This window comes from Macrobrachium nipponense, chromosome 6, assembly GCF_015104395.2.
Source record: "Macrobrachium nipponense isolate FS-2020 chromosome 6, ASM1510439v2, whole genome shotgun sequence".
Taxonomy (NCBI): Eukaryota; Metazoa; Arthropoda; class Malacostraca; order Decapoda; family Palaemonidae; genus Macrobrachium; species Macrobrachium nipponense.
In genome coordinates, this window is record NC_061108.1 from 26,950,069 (window position 1) to 26,974,114 (window position 24,046).

Consider the following 24,046-nt stretch of genomic DNA (forward strand, 5'->3'; position numbering starts at 1 on the left):
GATCCAAATTTGACTTCTCCTGATTTATCACAATGCTTAGGCAGTGACAAAACTGTAGAGGGATATCCCTGTCCTGAAGTAATTTTTCTAGGGACTTTGGTATTACCAGCCAGTCGTCCAGGTATCTTATTAACCCGATCCCCTGAGCATGCGCCTATGTCGACACTAGAGTGAATACCCTTGTAAATATTTGGGGAGACGTCAGTCCCAAGCACAGGACTCTGAATTGGAAAACTTTCCCTGCAAGACCGAAGCGGAGAAATTTCCTGGAAGACTGATGGATTGGCATCTGAAAGTATGCATCCTTCAAGTCCATTGTCAGCATAAAATCCTTGTCCCTGACTGCTGCTAGAACTGTCCCTGGGGTCTCCATTTTGAATCTGGTTCTCCTTATGAACAGATGCAATGTTGACAGATCTATAGCTGTCCTCCAATCTCCACTGGCTTTGGGGACAAGGAAAATATGGCTGTAAAACCCCTTGACAGACGTGATACTTGTTCTACAGCTCCCTCTCCATCACATTCTTCACTTCCTCTTGCAGAATAAGAAATTTCTGAGATTCCTGAGCATCAGAGAGGTGTGGTAATGGTTGTTCTGTCGGGGTGGGGTAACGTCGAATGGAATCAGATATCTGACTCCGAGTACATCCACCTCATTACAATTACCCTGGCTTCCAAATGCTTTATTAACTGCCTGTTGGACTAATCTGTCATTAGTATCCATTCTTCTTCTAACAATAGGAGCTTCTAGTTTACCCTTTGGCAACAGCAATTGCGACCTTAGGATGTCCCCATTCCGAATTGCTAATAGGGAATCCAAATCAATAGTGTGGCTTAATCTAGCCAATGCTGCATCTCTCCTCATCAACAGGATATTAAAGTCAAACCATTTTATGAGCAGACTCAGAGCCCATTTGCGACGGTGCCAATTCTCCTTAATACGGCTGCCTTCCCTTCACTAAGAGAAGGAAAGAAAAATGAAAAACTTGGAGATCTGGCATACCTGTTGCCACTTCTTCACTTGGGTCAGATCACCGAGACCCTTGGTCAAATCGTATAAAATGGGTCGCGATAATCTTCCATATTCATTGTCTCGCACAGCAAGCTTCCGAAAACACCATGGAGAGTTCCCCGCGGCGTGTCCTTCGTCCTGAAGAACGCAAATTGGCATACAACGTGTACCAGTTTTTTTAAATGGGAAAAGAAAATGGAATTTCCAAGTTTGGAATCAATCAAGCAGCCAAACGTGCCGCAGATGCAACGAAGATATCAAAAAGTAGTTTGCATCAGATTTGCAAGGAAGCTAAAGAAACGGAAGAAGAATTTGGAGAGCTGGTTTGAGAGGAAAAGAAAAGGAAAAGATTAAAAACCATAACAAATGTGGATGATTTCGATCGATGTGTTATACGGCTTACTGTATTGGCTTTCTATGCAAGGAAAGAAATTCCGACGATAAACAAAGTGTTACAACAAGTGAAGGAAAATATTTGGTTTGGTGGTTGTCTACTCATGTATTATTTGCTTGGCCTTTCAAGTCTTAAATGACATACAATAAAATGAAATGAATTGTAAAACATTATAATTGGTGATTTCTATTGTATTAGGCTTAGTTAACAAAATTATCTTAACCCTCTTACGCCGAATGGACATATTAAACGTCGAGTCAAAATGTCTCCCGTATGCAGCATGGACGTATCATACGTCGACTCAAAAAAGTTTTTTTAAAAATTCGCGGAAAAATACTTATAGGCCTACCAGCCGAAAACTATTGAATCACGCACCTTGGGGGATGCTGGGAGTTCACGGATCAAGGCGTTTTGTTTACAATCGCTACGCAGGCGCGCAAGCGCAAATTTCTTTCTTATCGCACTAAAAAGTATCAGTGACACATCTCAAAAATTATTTCGTCACTTTGACATAATTTTTGCACCTTTTAAATTATTCTTTACGTGAAGTATTATATATGAAAATGTGCGCAATTTCATGTAAAATACAACAAAAAAATACTCATGATTGTAGCTTTTATCAGTTTTGAAATATTTTCATATAAATAACGATAAGTGCAAAAATTTCAACCTTCGGTCAACTTTGACTATACCGAAATGGTCGAGAAACGCAATTGTAAGCTAAAACTCTTATATTATAGTAATATTCAATCATTAGCCTTCATTTTGCAACAAATTGGATGTCTCTAGCACAATATTTCGATTTATGGTGAATTTATGAAAAAACTTTTTCCTTACGTCCGCGCGGTAACTTTCGATAAATTTTTTTGTGCGATTGTCCTAATGTTTGCACCATTTTAAATTTGCCGTTACATAAAGTTTTATATATGGAAATGTGTGCAATTTCATGCACAATACAACTAAAAACAACCCATGGTTGTAGCGTTTATCAGTTTTGAAATATTTTCGTATAAATAACGTTAGGTGCAAAAATTTCAACTTTCGGTCAACTTTGACTCTACCGAAATGGTCGAAAAACGCAATTGTAAGCTAAAACTCTTATATTATAGTAATATTCAATCATTTACCTTCATTTTGCAACGACTTGGAAGTCTCTAGCACAATATTTTGAATTATGGTGAATTTATGAAAAAAAAAAATAACATTTTCCTTACGTCCGCGCGGTAACTCTTCCGAAAAAATCAGAATTTTTTTGTGCGATTGTCGAAATGTTTGCACCATTTAAAATTAGCTGTTACATAAAGTTTTTATATATTGAAATGTGCGCAAATTTCATGTAGGAAATACAACTAAAAATGATTGAAGGTTGTAGCTTTCTCTTTTTTTGAAATATTTGCATATAAATCATGATAAATAGAAAAAAAACCACGTTCGGTCAAATTTGACTCTACCGAAATAGTTGAAAAACGCAATTGTAAGCTAAAACTCTTACAGCCTAGTAATATTCAATCATTTATCTTCATTTTGAAACAAATTTGAAGTTTCTAGAACAATATTGTGATTTATGGAGAATTTTTGACAAATATATTCAACTTCCCTCCGCGCGCAGATTCGCGGCCGCAATTCTCCGAAATGCATACATCGCATTATTCTAACATTTGCTCCTTTTCATATTAGCTGTTTGATAGTTTCATATATCAAAATGTGCGCAAATTCATGAAGAATACAATAAAAAATAATTGAAGGTTGTAGCTTTTCCCATGTCCGAAATATGTGCATATAAAAAAATATATATATAAAAATTTCGACATTCGGTCAACTTTAACTCATCCAAAATGGTCGAAATCTGCAATTCTAATCTAAAACTCTTACAGTATCGTAATATTCAATCATTTGTTTTCATTTTGAAACAAATTGGAAGTCTCTAGAACAATATTTAGATTAACAGTGAATTTTTGAAAATAACATTTTTTTATGTCCGCACGTTACGAATTCGTACATCATTTTGTTATAATATTTTTCCGGTGTTGCTTTTATTGTTCTACAATGTATTATATATCAAAATGATTGCAATTTAGTGTACAATACAACAACAAAAAAAGTAACTCGTTAGCTTCGACCGTTTTTTGCACAGCGTGATTTGAATACAATTATGTATGAATTTTTTTTTTCGCTACCATATATCGCATTATTTACATATGATAATGATATTTTTCATTTCTGATGGTTGCATACTAAACTTCAGGCAATGACAAAAAAATGAGCCAAAAGTGAACTCTTAATCTTCAAAACTAAGCGCGCTGTGAATTTTTGAAAAAATTATTTTTTCCCCTTCCGGGCTCACTCCAAACCGGCCCCGGCATACGGGAGAGGTTTTGATTTTTAGGGCTTCGGCATAAGAGGGTTAATAGATTCCCATCTTTTACTCTTAAAATATCATGTCACAATTCTACCAAAAACAAATAAATGGTGAACTGATCTATTCATAAAGTCACATAACTGTCTGACAAATAACATCTAAATGCACATGGTAGAAAAATACTCTATAACCAATCATAATTGGTTTTTATATTTTTTTTATAAGACACGATTTTGTTCTTCGTTATGGCTACGGGATTACAACTTTCACATCACCACGTGGCAAAAAAAAAATAACAAGGAAACAATTTAGAGGGACAGTACCAAATTAAAGGATTATATACTTTGACCATCCAAATCTGGGTTAATGAGGGAATTAAACTTCTCATTCTCTTTATCTTAGTCTGCCCATAGATTAAAGAGGTCAAACCAGGTGTGGATTAAAATGGTCAGAAGAATCTGGCAACATCCCAAATCGGCTCGGAGTCCGCTCGTAAATTGGTTTGACTATAGCCCATACATAGGCAGCCAAATTTGTCAAGTACAAAATTGCTTTTGAACCAGATTGAAGCAATCTGATAAACATTGCCTCATCCACTAATTTCCTTGTTGTTCTGAGGGTGTAATTTTTGCTACTGCTGTTGACCAAAGGTCCAACCAAGAAGCAGTCTGAAAGATAGAAGAAGCCGTTGCTTCCAATGTAGCAGCCTCCTGACAAGTCATCGATGGGCATTCCATCTTAACCTGATACCAGGTTAATCCAGGTTTTAACCTTACCACATCTGGGTTGATTTATCTTGATAGTAATGTTCAGAACCATAGGTGTCGCATAATATTTTCTATGTCTCAGTAATGGCAAGGGAATGAACTTAAATGATCTATTTGATCTTAAAGAATTATCCCTTCCAGCAATCCGTGCACTGACATGTTATAACACAGACTCTGAATGACTTGAGCATGGTAATTTATACACCTTAGTATCCTTTTTCAGTCCTAATAGGCTCGGCTCTATTCCAGTGGCCGTCAACGCTTTCGTCCGTGTGGACGCATGTAAATGATGGCAGTCATTATCGTTAACTTTATTAGCCACTGCCTTCTTCACTTTGTGGCTGACAGGGATGTGACAGTCCTGGCTCGAAGATGAAGTAGAATTTAATCTTCTCCTCTTGGCACGAGGATCAGTCACGAAGTCCCTTATCCTCCAACGCTTGACTGGTACATGCAGTGACGTCATCAAGTTTTGCAATGACGTCGAACTAGATGAAGACGGCAAAGAAGGAGATGACAATTCATGTCTTATCTTTTTGTCTTCCTTATCTTTTTTATCCTCTAAAGCTTACAATTTCTTCATAACTGTGTGTACTATTGAATCTGAAAGCGTATTTGTCTCCAGGGGCAACGAGGTTGTGAGAGAGGCAGTAGGCTGTGACGTCATGGAGGCAGCCATGTCCGTCTGTGATGTCGGTTGTGACGTCACCACGCTTGAAGGGAGACGCTGAGCGGCTACTGCTGGTATCCCTGTGCGCTGCAAAACTGTTTCCAAAGTTCTGCATCGCCGGAAACATTGGTGTTGTTGCCGTTGCCGTAGCATTCATCCCCATAAATTGCAGGCCAGGGGGATGAGAAACACTCATAGTCAATGGGCCCAGGGGGAAGCATGAAGTCACATAGTGTGATAGCAACCCTTCCAAGGTTGGTACGCCTGATAGGCCTAACGCCAACCACATTCTTTCCATCTTCTGTGCATCAGGGGCTGAAATCTGGGACAAAGATGGCGATGCTCCCCCCCTCTTCCTACCATGAATGACGGAGTGTAATTATGCACAAAATTACCCAAAACCCCTCCTGGAGTTTCCGATAACAGATCATTAAAGAAACTAAAGGGGTATGGGAAACATCCAAAACAGGTGACGAAACATATGGAGCAGTCTGATGGATTGCCGATACAAAAGCAGCTTAAGACATTTGGTCATCCAAAGATGGCGGCATCTCCTTTCTTTTGTACTCGCCTTTCCCATAAAACTTCATCCATTGTTCCACTGACCAACCATGACAAACTGAACAAGGATTAGTAATAGCACATAGGTTTTCTCTGCACCTACTACACGTTGGGTGAGGATCTGTAGACACCGATGTTAAGAATCTTGAACAAGGAAATCCACTCACTCCAGGGCATTTCCTTTGTCTCTTGCGAGACCACGAAGAAAGCTTCCTTGGTGAAGCAAAATTCTCCATATCTCAAAACATACACACACCTAGCAGATCACACCCACAGTGAGATCACCCAGAAAAATAAAAAGGAATATTATGAAATTAAATGGGCAAACTAAACCAGCTTTAAACAGATAGAAAGTAACCACGTCCTACCTTAAAGGCAGTAGGAAAGTAACTGATAGGTCACGGGACGCCAGGGGCATTCTGAGAACTACAATACCCCAAGACCTGGTACAGATGCTAATAGTCCCTGGATCACACAAGTTTTTATTAATTCTACCGGTTTCCAGCTTGGAGCTAGTATTATCCTAATGTTAAGACCGAAGGTTTGTTTTGTATATGAACAAATAAAATATTTTAATCAATTTATTAAAATTTCACACACAAAAGGCCCAGACATGTCTTATTCAAGGTACGCATGTTTCTTCAAGAGGTGAAATCATATAAAACTTTTTATGTGATAGTGAAAGTGAAAAAATCCCTAATTTGTGCATACAAATATAAAAAAACTAATACACTTGTCCTTATTCTTGGTACAAATAATATAACCATATCTGAACAAATAAAAAATGTTAACCATTCTAAGTGACCTTTAAAACTTTTCAAAGACTTGCAATGCAACTTACTGTGATAGTATTTATGTTGTATGGCTGACCACTTTCATTATAAACTATCGTCACATAATTATTACCAATGTGACGTTTTTTACCATTGCAGTTTGGATCAGATTCTTTTGTAGGCATCAGAGTAGCAATGTGATAAACAACCTGAAAAGAAATGATGAATATTACCAGTTTCTGATGCTTAACATTGTGAACTTAGCATAAAATTTGGAGCAAATCTTAATATGTGTCTAGGTAGTAGTAACTTCATCTAATTACAATTGATTATTAGCATGAATATTACATTCTGACACCTATGAGTTGGACAGTTAAACATTTGTTAATACCTCCTAATAATAAAGTAAACTATAAACCATCATAAATAATGCTCCAACTGCAGTTAACCTGTTTTTATACAGTTTTCTGCTGATCTTTATCAAAAGTAATACTAGAACTGAACATATTCATAAAAACCCACACCTAAGCTATCAAACTTAAAATCTAAAGAGAGAGAGAGAGAGAGAGAGAGAGAGAGAGAGAGAGAGAGAGAGAGAGAGAGAGAGAGAGAGACCGACCTTACTTTACAGACCTTACATCTTGTTCAGGTTGCCCCAGGTCCCTCATGTGAGGCACCTCTAATGTCTACCAGAGAATTGCTAATGCCTATTCCGTTATATTTTGCATCTTCCAATTTTGGATGGTCTGGGATGCAGCTTAGATATTTGTCAAGCTTATTCTTAAACACATCTACGCTCACCCCTGATATGTTCCTCAGATGAGCTGGCAACGTATTGAATAGACGCTGCATTGTCGATGCTGGTGTGTAGTGGATTAATATCCTGTGTGCTTTCCTTAGTTTTCCTGGTACAGGCGGCCCGCAGTTAACGGCGCAATCGCTCAACGGCGAATCGGTTTTACGGCAGTCGTCAAAAATATTCATTAAAAAAAATAAGGTATTTTAAAGGTATCTTTACGGCACAATTTTCAGTTAACAGCGCCGCTAGCACCGTTGTCTAATGAGTTGAGTTCATACATTTGTAGAAATGCCATTCAGACCATAAAGGTTATGCAAATTATATTAACAAATTTTATGGAGAGTTAATACGTAGGTATTAGGGTAAAATATATGCCTCTGATGCTGTTCTATGCCGAAAATATTGAGTTACATAAGTGCAAATTTAGCTATGGATGTGTCGATTTATAAATGTTCATGCTTTTGTTTAAAATGTGTATGAAAATGTATTACGTGTAAGGTATTTTTATTTCTGCACAGAAATATGATACAATGGCAGCTTTTGAAACTGCCCTTCACGTTATCAAATACGATGTTTTTTCATGGTCTTTCTTGTGAGCTGCCGCCTGCCGCTCTTCCGAAAATATAATTTAAAAAAAGTGCAAATTAGTGATCGATGTGTCGCTTTTATAAATGTTTATGCTTTTATGTTTAAAATGTGTATGAAAATGTATAACGAATAGGGTATTTTTATTTCTGTGCAGAAATATGATAAAAAGGCAGCTTTTGAAACTGCCATTCAAGTTATCGACTACGATGTTTTTTCTAGTTCATTCTTGTATGCCGCCGTCTGCCGCTCTTCCGAAAATATCAAGTTAAAAAGAGTGCAAATTTAGCGATCGATGTGTTGATTTTTTAAATGTTTATGCTTTTATGTTTAAAATGTGTATGAAAAATATATTAAGTAAAGTTATTTTCATTTTTGTACAGAAATAAGATACAAATTAAGGCAGCCTTTGTAACTACGCTCCACGTTGTCAGGGAATGTTTTTTCATGTCCGTTCTTGTCCGCCAGCTCCGAAAAATGCATAGTGTTATTTTATTAATTATGCATCTTTTCCATAAATCCTTTAAAAAGTTATACATTATGTCACTGTATCCAAGAATATTGTAAGTACTCTCATATTATTGAATTTTAAAATAATACGGCAAATTTAAGCCAGTATTCCGCGGAGCGGCCAATGTTGTGGTTTGAAATCAGCTGATGGATACGAGTTTGTTTCACCATAACGCAATTCTAAGTGAATGCTCTTGCTTCTAGTTAGCGTAAACAAATATCTAGCTACTTGACTTATATGAGACAAAGTTATTTTTCCTTATACAATGTGTTTTTAGGTGGAAATATTTATTGAATATGTCTCGTTGTGAATGTGAACTACTTTTTTTTCTTTAACAGATTACGTTGGCGGCATGTTTATTGCGTAAAAAATTACGCGATTCCATTCGCAATAATCCTTTATATCTTTGTAATACAAACTTTACGTTATTTATCTTATATCGGCGTGAAACCAACAGTAAAATGTGTTCTTTCAAGCACAGTAGTTTTGATTAAAATGATTTTATCCCAATTTTATCTACGGTTGTGTTTGATGGCATACGTTTACTGCAGAATTATCCTTGTTGCCGATGTACGATAATAGTCATTAGCAGCTTGAACAGTTTTCTCAGCTTCAGTTATAACTAGGTTTAAATTTAACAGTATATTTCCGATTGATCTTTGATCTATAGCGAATAAAGTTATTACATTAAGATATCTCAGTTCTATTCTATACATAACGCCATTTATAACAACTACGGTAATGTTGTACTGTAGTACGATGATTGAAATACAAGCCAAACGGATGTTATCCAGTTCGGTTGTACTTAGAAAAAAAGTTGTTTCTCGTTCGGTTGTTCATGGCTGTACACGTTCACGCAACGAGTATAAAGTTAAAACCATACTTTCATAATTCTCTTTTGCTGTTATTGAACTTATGTAACTAGAAGATGGATAAAGTTAGGCCATTGTAATTTGATCTCATAAAATCGGACTATCGTAAGACTAATGATCGTAACTTGAACACTACAGCTACCCGTACTCTGTATAAACTTTATTATATCTTTACATAATCTAGACACCCAAAGGATTAAAGCTAGGCTTTTTTCACTTTACAGTATTTACAATGCTATAATGTACTGTACAGTACTACTGTACAGTAAATTCTATAGTACGTACTATACTGCATAAATATAATTTTACTTATTGCGCTGTTGTGGGATTACGGCGCCTTTGACTTGTCTAGAGTTTCAAAAGAAGGTGTGCAGTGGCCGTAGGCTTTAAAATCGCTTAGCGTCGAAAATCGCTTGGCGTCGGCGGCCAGGAACGGAACCCCTGCCGCTAACCGAGGGCCGTCTGTATAGTTTTAGGCACTATTAATCTACCTCTGCTTGCTCTTTCTGATACTTTTAGCTCAATTATGTTTTCAGCAATTCCTTCTATCTGTTTTCATGCCTGTATTATCATGTAGCGTTCTCTTCTCCTTTCTAGACTATATAATTTTAAAAATTGCAGTTTTCCCAGGAGTCAAGATTCTTAACTTCTTCTATTCTGGCTGTAAAGGACCTTTGGACACTTTCTATTTGTGCAATATCCTTTTGGTAGTGTGGGTACCATATCATATTGTAATATTCAAGTGGACTACGCACATACATTTTATAAAGCATAATCATGTATTCAGCTTTTCTTGTTTTGAAGTACCGTAACATTTCCATTTTTGCTTTGCATTTTGCCAATAGTATTACTATTTGATCAATGCATAACATGTTCCTATTCAACATCACACCAAGGTCTTTAACTGGTTCCTTATTAGTGACTGTCTCGTTATTAGGTCCCCTATATGCATGTAGCTTTCCTTCTTTATCTCCATAATTTATTGATTCAAATTTATCAGAGTTAAATACCATCCTATTTACCTCACCCATTCATATAATTTGTTAAGGTCTCTTTGTAGTGAATCCCTATCTTCATCACAAGTAATTTCCCTAATTATTCTTGTGTCATCAGCAAAACTACTGACTACCGAGTCCTTAACATTACTGTCTACGTCTGCATCATCATAACAAACAGCAATGCAGCTAACACCGTACCTTGTGGCACACCAGACACTACCTTAGCTTCATCCGACTTCTCATCGTTTGCAATAACTTATCTGTTTTCTGTTGTGTAAAAATTCTTTTATTCATCTTCCTACTTTGGCCACTATATTATGTTTTCTAATTTTCTTCGCTATTATGGTCTACCTTGTCAAAAGCTTTTGCAAAGTCTAAGTTCCACATCTGTTTCTTTTCCGTTTATCATATTTTTATATATGTTCTCATGGTGGAATAACAGTTGGGTTTGTGTACTTTTTCCAGGTACAAAACCATGTTGCCCTATACAGTAGAGCCCCGGGCCTCGATGTTAATTCGTTCCAGAAGCAGTGACGATATGCGATTTGTCGATATCTGAATGAATTTCTCCCATAAGAAATAATTGAAAATGGATTAATCTGTTCTTGACCACCAGTTATTACCTTAACCTTGCCTTTTTATACAAAACATTACCCATAAATGCATATAAATTACAATGAAATAAGTTCAGTGTTAAATAACATACCATTCAATGCACTTTTTTTCATTTTTAAATATATAGTGTATTAAAATAACTGCCCTACGTACACCCAATTCGGCCATAATACTATGGTTGACTGAGCGCCATGGGCTAGGCTAGGTGCGTAGTATGTACTGTAAGGGGTAAGCACAATTATTTTTGCTAATAAGAAAAACATTGAATATCAAGCCTAATTCTCAGCAAATTAGTAAAACACTAAAAATAAGCCGAATTATGTCAGGTTATCATAAACTTAAAAAAATTCCCTAAGTTACGTCCCTAGCTAGTGGCCGTAAACAAATCATAGTCTACTGGATACTGTATACAAAATCACTTTCAAACATCTTTCAATAAGTGTTATGATATTAAAATTTTTTCTCTCAAATTATTGTTGTAAAATAGGGGCACTTTTCATAGCCGCTGTATGCTTTACAGTGTGTGACATCAGACATCATTATCGGCGGAGTAATATTGAAAGTAGATCCTCATAAATGTATGCCTTTGAAATTGGAAAGAATCCCGATATTAAGGATAACTGGGGGGCTGTCGATATCACAAACATTTTCTGGGCTCAGCTCGTGTCGGCCTATGAAAGGATCCTTTAATATCATTCTTTCAGGTAAAATTAATCTAAAATTACCAGAGAAAAAACAAAAATTCAAGAAATGTCAGTAAAACTGACTCTCTCACTCTTAAAAAGAAGTGTCGGTATGATATAAGGGGCGAGTGTGGAACACTACCACGAGACAATCACCAATTAGAACTTCCAATCAGAATCCCCCCAAGAGAGAGCCGATACCAACGGGCGATGCAGCCGCTACTACTACTACTAGAGGACGCCACGGACAGCAGCGCCCCTAGCGGACATCCTTAATTTTTAGCGCTAGCGTCAAGACGCAAATTTTCCTTGTGCTGTGCTATTTCTGGATTTATCACTGTATTCTACCATGGAACGCTCAGCTATTGCCACGGCTAAGTTAAGTAACTCATAAGTAATATTTTACCACATTTTTATCTTCCGGGTACCAGTATTTTCCTCTTTAATAGGTCATATACGTTTCCCCGGTTGTCTCGTGGCTGGCGCCAGCTGCTGCCTCGTAAGAATTCCCGGTCCTCCATACTGGGACTTCTTATACTTATGGGCTTACTATATTACGTTTCATTGTTTTTACATCGAGTTTTTAGCTAGTTCAGCCCTCCTACCAGTTTCTCTTAGTTTGGTATTTAGGGCTAATATTATTGATTCCGGGCCCAGGACATCCCGGCTCTTGCTCTTCATCGGCTATCGCTGGCTCCGAGTAGGCCTCTGTTTCTTGGAACAGTCTGCCTCCTCCTGGGCTTCTTTCTCTTTTACTAAAAGTGTCTTTTCCATCTTTTCGATGTATAATTTTATTACATTTAGGGTGTTAGGCTAGCCTAGGTGCTTGTTCCTTGTATTGGTACAGCCTGGTTCACGTGGCCCTCTCACGGTTGTGTTGCTCGCGGCCTAGGCCACTTGCGGTCACGTGTCCCATCGCACCTTACCCTGCCCCCGCCCTCCCCTTCTGGTATAGGGAGGAGCTGGGGGACCCCTTGGTTGTCATGACAACCTCAGTTGCCTTCTCTCACTACTACTCTGAGGCGGCAAGGGGTTGGGGTTCCTCCCAGCGGGGGGTTATAGGGCGACCACGGTCATGAGGTACCGGGTTCTCCATGCGGTAGTTGGTGAGGCGGGGAGGAGTAGGCATCCCCCCCACCCTCTCTCGCTCCCGCCGTGTTACACCGAGACCTTCCTCCCCCCCTCCCCAGTTGCTCAGCCACCTACCTCGCTATACGAAAGGAGCCTTCCGTCGCAGCCGGGGCACCTTTGGTTATAGGTTACTGGCTCCGCTAGCGAGCGGGGTGGCACCTCTAGTGGTCGGTTGCTTGCCTACTATCCTTACATCTCTCCCCCGCTACCGGGAAGAGAGCTTGCTCTACCCGCGCACTCTTCTAGTAGACGGGCGGAGGGAGGTTTGTATTATTATTATTATTATTATTTTTAAGGATATACCCTAATTTTACAATGAATTGTGTAATATGATTAATTTTATCTACCATCCCCGCCATTTTCCGTCGTGGTTTCCATTTACCACCACTCCTGGTTGGTTTCTCTTTTGTGTCTCCGCCATCAGCGGAGCTATAGCCTAGAGCACACAACCAACCTGGTTACCACACGTATTTTGGCGGGGCTCTGGTTTAATCTAACTTTATCGCTCCGGCACCAGCGGAGCATCTGTTAGACTGTAAGTGTTTACCTGGTACTCATGTATCTTTCCACTTACAGGCTACCAACTGTCAGGTCCCAGCGTGCAACGCGACGCTGTACGACCCCTGCGGCCACGATGAGTGCAGGTCTCACGCCCCATGTGCCACGTCATACAACGAGATGATCGTCTGGCACCCAGAAGCCTGCGCCATCTGCTACGACCTGGTCGGTCAGCTGGGAGATGGGGTAAGTCCGTTATAGGCTTCCTTATCATTTTACTAACAACTTTTAGTCATAAGTTTGTTAACCCCGTTCCACCACTGGAAGCTAATCTCGCCTTTCTTTCAGGCTACTGGTGTGAGGGAAGTCGCCCTCGCCACCCTGAAAGCGTGGGCTGGGGGGCGGCTTCGGGAAGAACGCCGCCAAAGGCCAGCCCTACATTCTGGATAAGAAGCTGGCCGTCCAGATCTTCCCGCGGGGCAAGTCGAACCGGTTACGTTGACCCCTTGTCCGCTGCCCCTCTGATAGCCTCCATCCAGCAAGACCTCCAGCAATCCTTTGGGTCGTAGCCTCCCAGGAGTCGGTCCCGGACGTCGCTGCCCTGGACCTTAACATCGAGCCCATGGCGGTAGGGGTGGAGGATTTGTTGGTTGAGGTAGGTGTCGGGCGCCCAAGGTCTTTCCTTGGGTGCTCCTGGATCTTCTCCTGTCCCCCCCTCGTTGCAAGTGCTTCATTCCAAGGCTTTGTGGGATCTGAGATCCCTACCCGCTCTCCCCCGCTCTCTCTGTACCCCCAAAGGTGAAGGGACAGAGAGAAACCGAAGACTCTGGCCAAGACAACTTCGAGGAAGTCGTCTTCGTCTTCTTCGGGCTAGGAAGTCGTCGACTTCCTACGCCGATGCGGTGAAAGCGAAGCCGAGCTCTTCTCACTCAAAGAGCTCCAGAAGCAAGGCTTCTAAGGAGAAGGCTCGCGCTCCCGCCGAGCCAGTGCCTTCTCCCGCCTCCACCGCTTCCACTCCGGCTACGCCGGTAGGGGTAGCAGGTCCTAGCACCTTGATCCCTCTCTTTCTCAGCAGTGGTGATGCAACAGGTGGGCGAGCTGGTTGGCTCGCAAGTCTCCGCCCTGGGGTGGACACGATTCGAGCAGATGTTTGCACAGTTGTCAAGCACTCTGTCTCAGTCAGGCCAGTCAATTCAAGACCTCTCTAACAGGATGAGAGAAAATGAGGACCGAGTAGCCGGGCTATCTCAGGTTCCTCTTCCAGTCTCCCCAGCGTCAAGCACTGGGATTCTCCAACTCCCGCCATATGACTCTCTGCCAGCTTTCTCTATGGAGAACCCATGGAGAGTAGCTGCCTACGCTCCTTTCAAGGATGGGATGATCTCTATCCCGGAGTGTGGAACTCGAAGGATTGAGGACTTCGAGTTTTACCCTCCAGGTCTGACGCAGCCTTTCATCGGTTTATGCTAGGCTGACGGCAACGGCTCTGACGAGGAAGACAAGATCTCTAAAGAGTCGGTCCTATATAGTAGAGATCATGCTCAGGCGGGAATGGGTTCACTGCCTTGAGGACTGGGAGTGTACGAACACCAAACTCCAGGCCTACAAGAGTCCCTTCACTATTTTCGCGACGGAGGAGGAGGTTTCTCTTCCGTTCGCCACGAAATTAGTGGAGAAGTCCCTTCAGGCAGTCCTCACGGATGAGCCCATCCCACAGTTGAGGGAGGCGGATGTCTACTACTTCTCCGCTCTTCCCGGCTTTCGGAGAATTGTGGGAGAACTTGCCAGCTACATTCACGCTTGTAAGCTCAAACCGGACTGCGCCATGGACCAGTTCGGCGAGAAACTACCAAGGCTGCCGGATTCCCTAATCCAGGCCAGAGTTTGATGCGCGAACCAGGTTTGGCAGGTCCCCCCTCAATTCCCTTATAATTACGGAAATGGCTGCCCTCTCTTATGCTGCCTACGGAACCGCTGTTCAAGATTTTGGCGAAATCTCAGTTCCAGACGGTACTAACGGACGCTTTTGACTTCTTCCAGGCTAGGAGGAACTGCCGAAAGCATGTTCTACAAGAGTGTACCATTAGGCATGAGCCGAATAGACTCTTGGCCTCTAGCATGTGGGGAGCGGATCTCTTCCCAGAGTCCGTGGTCAACGAAGTACACCACGAAGCTGCTAGGCTCAACCAGAGCCTTAGAGCTAGGTGGGGTATTTCCTCGAAGAGGAAACAGGATTCCGTTCCCACTGCTGGTAAGAAACCGAAGAAGGCTGGTAAAGAGGTTCCAGCCATATAAAAAACTCCAGCAAGACAGCAGCAATTTGTGCAGGCGTCCCGGTTACCCAACAAGGACAACCTGCTAGTTCAAAGCAGAATCATCCCATCCTCCTGTTGTCCCCTCAATCTCAGCCATCCACCTCCTACGCTATCTCGCCGGCCTTCAACCCTGCATATGAGGCTCAAGGCTACAATCAGCCGAGAGGTAGGGCGAGAGGTTACTTTCGTCAGCGTGGCGCAGGAAGGGCGACAAGGAGCAGGCAGTTCAGAGGAGGGCGTGGTGGCCAACCCGCCCATCAACAATGAGGCTCCCCAGGTAGGAGGGAGGCTGTTCCTCTTCCGCCACAGGTGGGGGTTCAGCAATTGGGCACAGAGCATAGTGTCCAAAGGATTAGGCTGGAGTTGGATCAAAGATCTTCCTCCAATCAAATCATTCCACCAGATACCGTCAAAGGAATTGACAGATTACGCGGAAGAACTCTTCAGAAAGGAGCTATTGCGAGAGTCAAGCATCTAAAATTTCTAGGTCGCTTATTCAGCGTGCCAAAGAAAGGCTCAACAAAAAGAAGGGTAATCTTAGACTTGTCAAAGCTAAACTCTTTCTCATTCGTTGCGACAAGTTCAAGATGCTTACCTCTCGCAAGTAAGGACCTTACTTCCGCGTGGAAGCCGTCACATGCTCCATCGATCTTACAGACGCATACTATCATATCCCTATAGCCAGGCACTTCCGCCCATTCCTAGGATTCAGGCTAGGATATCAAACATTCTCATTCAAAGTGATGCCCTTCGGTCTGAATGTAGCCCCCAGGGTATTCACAAAAATAGCAGAAGTGGTTGTTCAACAATTGAGAGCTCAGGGAATCATGGTAGCAGCATCCTCGACGATTGGTGATCTGGGCACCAACAGTCGAGGAATGTCTCAAAGCCACCAAAACCGGTAGTTCACTTTCTGGAACATCTGGGGTTCCAGATAAACAAAACGAAATCCAGACTTACTCCGGAATCTCGTTTTCAGTGGCTAGGAATCCAATGGGATTTGCTTCCCACAATCTGTCAATTCCAGTGGCCAAACGGAAGGAAATAGCAAAATCTGTCAGGCAATTTCTCAAATGCAAACGTCAAGAAGAAACCAGGAGAGAATCCTAGGGTCTCTTCAGTTTGCTTCGGTAACAGATATCCTTCTGAAAGCAAGGCTGAAAGATATAAATCGAATTTGGGCGGTCAAGAGCAAAGGACTCCAAATATCGAGACAAGTTGTCAGTAATCCCACAGATCCTCCGCAAAACCAACTACGGCCTTGGTCAAAAGTAAAGAACTTAGCCAAGAAAGTACCCCTTCAATATCCCCTCCCAGTGTTAACCATTCACACGGATGCATCCCTGTCCCGGGTGGGGGGGATACTCTCAGTTCAAACAGGTTCAGGGACTTGGTCAGTTCAATTTCGCCAGCTCCACATAAACGTGTTGGAAGCAATGGCAGTATTTCTTACTCTGAAGAGACTGCTTCCCCGAAGAAGTCTCATCTAAGGCTAGTTTTGGACATGCAGTGGTAGTTCATTGCATCAACAGAGGAGGGTCCAAATCCAAGCATGTGAATCATGTCATGATAGCCATCTTTGCATTAGCAAACAAACACAAATGGCATCTGTCTGCCACTCACCTGCAGGAGTAAGGAATGTGATAGCAGACGCCCTGTCCCGGTCAGTTCCTCTGGAATCAGAGTGGTCTCTGGACAGCGGGTCATTCCAGTGGGTAAGCCTGAAAGTCCCAGGTCTCCAAGTGGATCTCTTCGCCTCACAAGCGAACCACAAGCTCCCTTGCTATGTGGCCCCCAACCTGGACCCCCTTGGCTTATGCCACGGACGCCCTGTCGTTGGATTGGAATCAGTGGAGGAGAATTTATGTTTTTCCTCCAGTGAATCTTCTCTTGAAAGTCCTAAGCAAACTAAGGTCTTTCAAAGGATAGTATCTCTGATTGCACCGGACTGGCCCAAGAGCAACTGGTATCCTCTTCTTCTGGAATTGGGTCTCCGACCTCAACGGATCCCCAATCCCAAGCTATCACAATCAGTACAAATGAGGACTGTGTTCGCTTCCTCAGGAATTCTCCAGACCCTAACTTTATGGACTTCATGAAGTTTGCGGCTAATAAAGATGCTGATATTGATCCACAGAATATTCTCTTCCTAGAATCAGATAAGAGAGATGTCAACCATTAGACAATATGACTCAGCTGTTAAAAAATTAGCATCTTTCTTGAGAGAATCGAACACTACAACCATGACAGTTAATTTGGCTATATCCTTTTTCAGATCTTTGTTTGAAAAAGGTTTAGCAGCTAGCACGATTACCACTCATAAATCGGCTTTGAAGAAAATCTTTCAAGTAGGTTTTTCAGATAGATCTGACTGAATCTTATTTCACATCTATCCCTAAACCTGTGCTAGACTTAGACTTCTCAGAGGCCTACTACAGTTTCATGGTTCTTAAATGATGTCCTCAAACTAGCTTCAGATACTGACAACTCATCTTGTACATTCATAATGCTCCTGAGGAAGACATTATTCTTATTAATGCCTAGCCTCAGGAGCTAGAATTTCAGAACTGTCGGCTCTATCCAGGGATGCGGGTCAGGTGGAATTCCTCCATCAGGAGAAGTTCTACTTGCTCCGGATCGTAGCTTTTTAGCCAAAAATGAGGATCCTCTTGCAAGGTGGGCTCCTTGGAAGGTTATCCCACTTCCACAGGATCCTTCTCTCTGCCCAGTATCAACTCTTAGAGCCTTTCTATCTCGTACTTCTTCAAGATCCTCAGGTGCTCTCTTCATGAGAGAAAAAGGTGGTACTTTGTCAGTAAAAGGTATTAGACAGCAAATCCTTTACTTCATTAAACAAGCCAACCCTGAGTCATTCCCAAAAGCACATGATATCAGGGGAGTAGCCACCTCAATTAATTATTTTCAACATATGAACTTTGAGGATCTTAGAAAGTATACTGGATGAAATCCCCGACAGTCTTTAAAACGGCATTATCTAAAGTCCTTGGAATCTTTAAAGTTTTCAGCAGTAGCAGCGGGAAACATTGTTTCCCTGATACTGTATAGTAGTTGTAGTATAGATCCAGGTCTCCTTTCTACCTACATCATCCAACATGCCTCACCCTATCGCCAGGCTACTCGAATATCATAGCCTTAGCCGTTGAATCATATAGTGGATTGTCCCTTATTTTTTTGCTAGGGACATCCACACTTGTACTGATAATGTACTTCAGTGTACCTACCCTTATTTTTATGCTAGGGTAGGACACAATGTGTTTGTATATATTTTGCCATACTTGTATTAATGATGGACTTCAGTGTACCTACCCTTATTTTTATGCTAGGGTAGGACACAATGAGTTTGTATATTTTGTAAATATGTTAAGTAAATCCCTTTGTTTGTTTGTTTTATATTACATGCATCTCTGTAATTTACTTTAATTACCATTTAAGTACTTTAAGATTACTAACGTTCTATTGTTTTACTGTTTAGTATAAGTTTAGTTTTAAGTGCTTAGTTTTGGTATGCTGTAATTGATTTACTTATATTATATCCATCATTTTACACTGCTTTTCATTGTTCCTTTTTTCCCATCTTGTCTGTTTCTCTGGTACTCTTTCATAGGCCGACACGAGCTGAGCCCAGAAAAGGATTTTGACGAAGGAAAAATCTATTTCTGGGTGATTGGCTCGTGTCGCCCTATGAAACCCCCCCCTTTTTTGGTTTGTTCCCCCCCTTGCAGGACAAGATGTTTTTAGATTAAGGATGTCCGCTAGGGGCGCTGCTGTCCGTGCGTCCTTCCTAGTAGTAGTAGTAGCGGCTGCATCGCCCGTTGGTATCGGCTCTCTCTTGGGGGGATTCTGATTGGAAGTTCTAATTGGTGATTGTCTCGTGGTAGTGTTCCACACTCGCCCCTATTATCATACCGACACTTCTTTTTAAGAGTGAGCGAGTCAGTTTTACTGACATTTTCTTAATTTTGTTTTTCTCTGGTAATTTTAGTTAATTTTACTAGAAAGAATGATATTAAGGATCCTTTCATAGGGCGACACGAGCCAATCACCCAGAAATAGATTTTTCCTTCGTCAAAAATCCCTTTAATTTGAATATAAAATACTACCAAGAAAATATTGTCGCTTAGTAAACAAAAAGGCTTGAAGTCAAGGAAGACTGGGAACTACGATTTACGAGCAACGTAAGTCAAGCACGACTTGAAATTACGAATGAATAATGAACAGACGGCAATATGTTTTGGTAGGCAAAAGCATTGCCTGAAACAAAAAATCATGTAGCACTTTATTTAATATTCTACATTTATAAATAATGTAGCTGCAATTCTTAAACCCAGCTTTCTTTCATAAATTACGTTCCATTCGGCATCTTAAGACAGTGATCATATGGGTAAATGAAATCAGCTGATATTTTCCAAATGTAAACAAAACCAGAATGCACGCCAGATCGCTCTGTTCGTAATATAATTCGATAATATGGTAATAATACATGCAATATGATTAGATGCAGTAGAACAAGGTTTTTATTAAAATTAACATTATTCTCAATATACAAATATTATCGACTTTTGCTAATGGATATGTGTCAGTGTAACAACCTAACCCAGGAAACACTCTCTCTCTCTCTCTCTGTCAATCTCTCAACCTCGTCCTCTCGTCTCGTCTCTCTCTCTCTCTCTCTCTCTCTCGCTATTTCTTAAATTACGGATGAAGTGATTGTAAACCTGTATTACAGACATAAAGCAACAAAATTGAGAAATGGCCAATTGACATCATTTGCCATCACTATAAGAAAAAAAAAAGCACAGGCAAAATTTATGTTCAAAACTATTAAAATCACACTTAAACTTATACAATCAAGTACTGTGCCACTTTTAAACCCAACCCAACTTTGTTAATTTACAAGAAATTATCTAAATTACATATCTATCAGCCAAGTGTAATGGCAATGAAGATATCGATAGCTCAATCAGCCGAGATTTTGAGAATGTAAACAATATAGAATGCAAATGGCTTATGATGACAATGCTTGTATTCAATAAAATACATTTAACTTTTTCTAATTATAATTTTCTCCAGAAAATATTTAAGTTTAGGCTTACAGACCTTTTCGGTTTTTAAAATTATGGATAGAGATCCTACTCTAGTTACAAAGTAAGAACTTGCTCATCCTAACGTCTAATTATGGTAATTACGGTAATTGCTGTAATTAGCTGTTTGTTTACAGTATCGAAAGTTGTATCACTAATGATTTACTTGAATAACCTGGTTTTTACCCATTAATATTAAGTTACAAATGTTTTTTTAGTGTCGATAGTTGTGACTGTAGCCAACTATTGATACAACTATCAACACTTCAAGGGTTAGCCTATCATTAAAAATATCACAGGATTTTAAGTTGTCACAGAATGCCTCTCTCTTACTTTATATATTTTCAACAATCTTAAGTTCAATTGTGATTCTTACTGTTTTCCTTACCACATGAGCATGGGAACAACACCTATTAGCAGCGACTGACAACTACTTTTGTTTACAAAATCATGTGATTCCTTGGGTTGGTTTCCAGATTTTTGGTTGAGCTCAGATGCAACATTCATTCAAAATTTTCCATTGAAATCCTACTATTTTGAGTTCTAATACGATCGAGGTCCAGGTCTCTACTGTATTTAACAAATTATTTTTTTATTAAATGTTTCATATTATTTTTCTTCATTACATAATATTTTTCTGCATTACCCTTTCATACACTTTCATATGTGATGTTACTCACAGGCCTATAATTACTTGCCTCTAGTCTTGCTCCACTTTTGAAAGTAGGGGTAATATAAGCTAATATATGCTCATCATAAATCTTGCCTGTATCTACACTGCCTTAATAATATTGCAAGTGGCTTTATGATAGAATGAACTACTTTCATTAACAAAATGGCAGGGACACCAGCTGGTCCAGCTGCTAATCCATTTTTAATTTCATTAATAGCCTGCACAATATTGGCTTCATTAATATCTATGTCTCACAAAGATCCACTATTTTTATCCCTTATTTCTGTATCATTATCTTCATTATCAATTAATTCTAGGGGTAAATTCTCTCATATCTTTCTGCTAATATGTTGCATTTCCTCTTTTTCATACATTAATCTCCGTTCATTTCTTAGAGGGCCTATTTCTCTTCTTTTATTTATCTTTTTTGCTTAAGAGTACAATAGTTTAGGGTTTTGCTTGATATTTACTAGGTTTTTTCTTCCAAGTCCCATTTTTAATTTTCTTTTGATTGTATAATCTTTTGTTCTGCATTTTCTACCTTAATTTTTAGTTCTACACTGTCCATGTAGTCTTTTCTTTTGCAAGACCTTATTTCCACTTTCTGATTTTCTGGAACAAGATCCTTCTCTTGGTATGCATGACTTACGGGATCCATTCAAAAAGTATCCGACCTTGGTCCATAAAGAAAAAAAATTGCACATTTGAAATTTTTTTATTCAAACACCTTCAAATTACTCCCATTGGGAGTGCCCACACTTTTCCCACCGGTGCTGCTACTGCTGGTAACATCTCTGGAATGTTGACATTGGGATGCTGTAAAGCTCTGCTGTCGTTTTTCTCATAATTTCCTCTCTCGACTCAAAACGCTTCCCTTTCAGAGTTGTTTTCAGTTTAGGGAACAGCCAGAAGTCACAAGGTGCCATGTCTGGAGAGTAGGGAGGATGCCGAACAAGTGGAGTGTTGTGTTTGGCCAGATAAGCTTGGATCAAGTGGGCAGAATAAGCAGGTGCATTGTCATGGTGCAGTTGCCAGTTTCGCGCCGCCCACATTTCCAGTCGTTTTCGTCGTACAGCATCTCGCATGGCCAAATCTTCCATTAAAATTGTATGAACTGATCCTGTGCTTATTCCTACTTCTTCAATAATTTCATTGATGGTTATACGACAGTCGTCCTCCACTATTCGACGAACATTTTCAACGAATTCTTCGTTTCTGCTGGTGGATGACCTGCCTGACCGTGGCTTGCTCTCAACTGAGGTTTGTCCTTGCTTGAAGCGATTATACCACTCCTTTATCTGTGTTATTCCCATGGCTTCATCGCCAAAGGTTTGCTGAATCTTCTGGATAATTTGCACTTGTGTATCACCAAGCTTGTAGCAGAACTTAATGCAGTAGCGCTGCTCGATGCGCTCCGACATGTTGTGTAAGGACGATAATCCGACAAGCTTGTGCTGGACGTCTGCACTCAGCCCTCACAGGCGGGTACTGCCACACACTAGAGCTTTTAAAATTTACAAGCATGCGCAGTAAGAGTGCTGTCAACTCCCACAAAACTAATTTGTTGATTGGTGAATTATTTGTCCTTTTATGAACCAAGGTAGGATACTTTTTGAATGGACCTCGTATATTTATCCACTATATATATCTCTTTATATTTTATATAATATATCTGTATTTACCTGTATATCATCACTTACAAATATGATTTCCCAATCTTTAATTCTTCATTTATTTCTAACCATTTTATATTCTTACTATAGAAATTGTATTTTCCATATCCTTCCCACTTTTACATCTCTTGCTTATCTCTGTTTCACTTGCTTTGGAATGAACTGTTAATTCTATGACATTATGGTCTGAAATACCCGTATTATAAACTATTTCTTTAACATAATTCACCTCGTTCACAAATACTAGGTCTAAAGTATTTTCCTTTTTTGTTGGCAGATGATTTATTTGTTGAATATTGTTTTCTAGTAGCATATCTAATAGCTCTTCAAACTGCCTCTTATCTTCTGCACTACTGTTACTCTCTTTTTTTGTATGTATAAATACAACCACTGTCTCCTATTCGTTCTTTCCAAGCTATGAAAACAAAGTTAAAGTCACTGTATAAGAGTATAGTCCAGTCTTTTTTATTTCTACATATATCATCCAGAGAGAGAGAGAGAGAGAGAGAGAGAGAGAGAGAGAGAGAGAGAGAGAGAGAGAGAGAGCTACAACAATTCCTGGAGTTTTTCTAGCATAACTGTTTATGAATCATATTAACAAAAAACCAACACACAGAATGCCTCATTAACACTAAACTTTTAATGTTAAGACAATCCATCATAAATAATGCTTCAAATACTAACCTCCCCGAGTTTTTAATCATCCAATCAATCATCAGCTGTATTTGAAGCAGACCCATTAACAGCTTGAAAATCAGAACAGGAAAGCCTATGGTCCAATGAAATTGAAATATATATACACATCACAATGTCTTTGAAAAAAAAAAAAAATAAATAAAAAAAAAACAATTTACCACTAGACCCTGTGGAGGAACCAAGGAATAACTCCTTTCTACAGAGAAAAATTATGACAGTGAGAAGGACAACTTGAAATAGCTTCTTTTCCTCAACTACCAGAAAGCCAGTTTTCATGAAATCTTTGCAGAGATGAGTTTCAGCAAACCTTTCTAAGGTATGAGGGGGTACAAAACACAATACATTAAGGAGCCTCACAA

The 24,046-nt window shown here is 40.1% G+C and overlaps 1 protein-coding gene across 1 annotated transcript in view; it reads right to left on the reverse strand.

Annotated features, from left to right (window-relative positions):
- LOC135216470 (tuberin-like) overlaps positions 1-24,046 on the reverse strand; it is a 299,405-nt gene that overhangs the window by 19,647 nt on the left and 255,712 nt on the right. Inside the window, exon 23 of the mRNA XM_064251839.1 lies at positions 6,605-6,745. Coding sequence (XP_064107909.1) covers positions 6,605-6,745 — 141 coding nt within the window. The remainder of the gene's footprint in view (positions 1-6,604; positions 6,746-24,046) is intronic.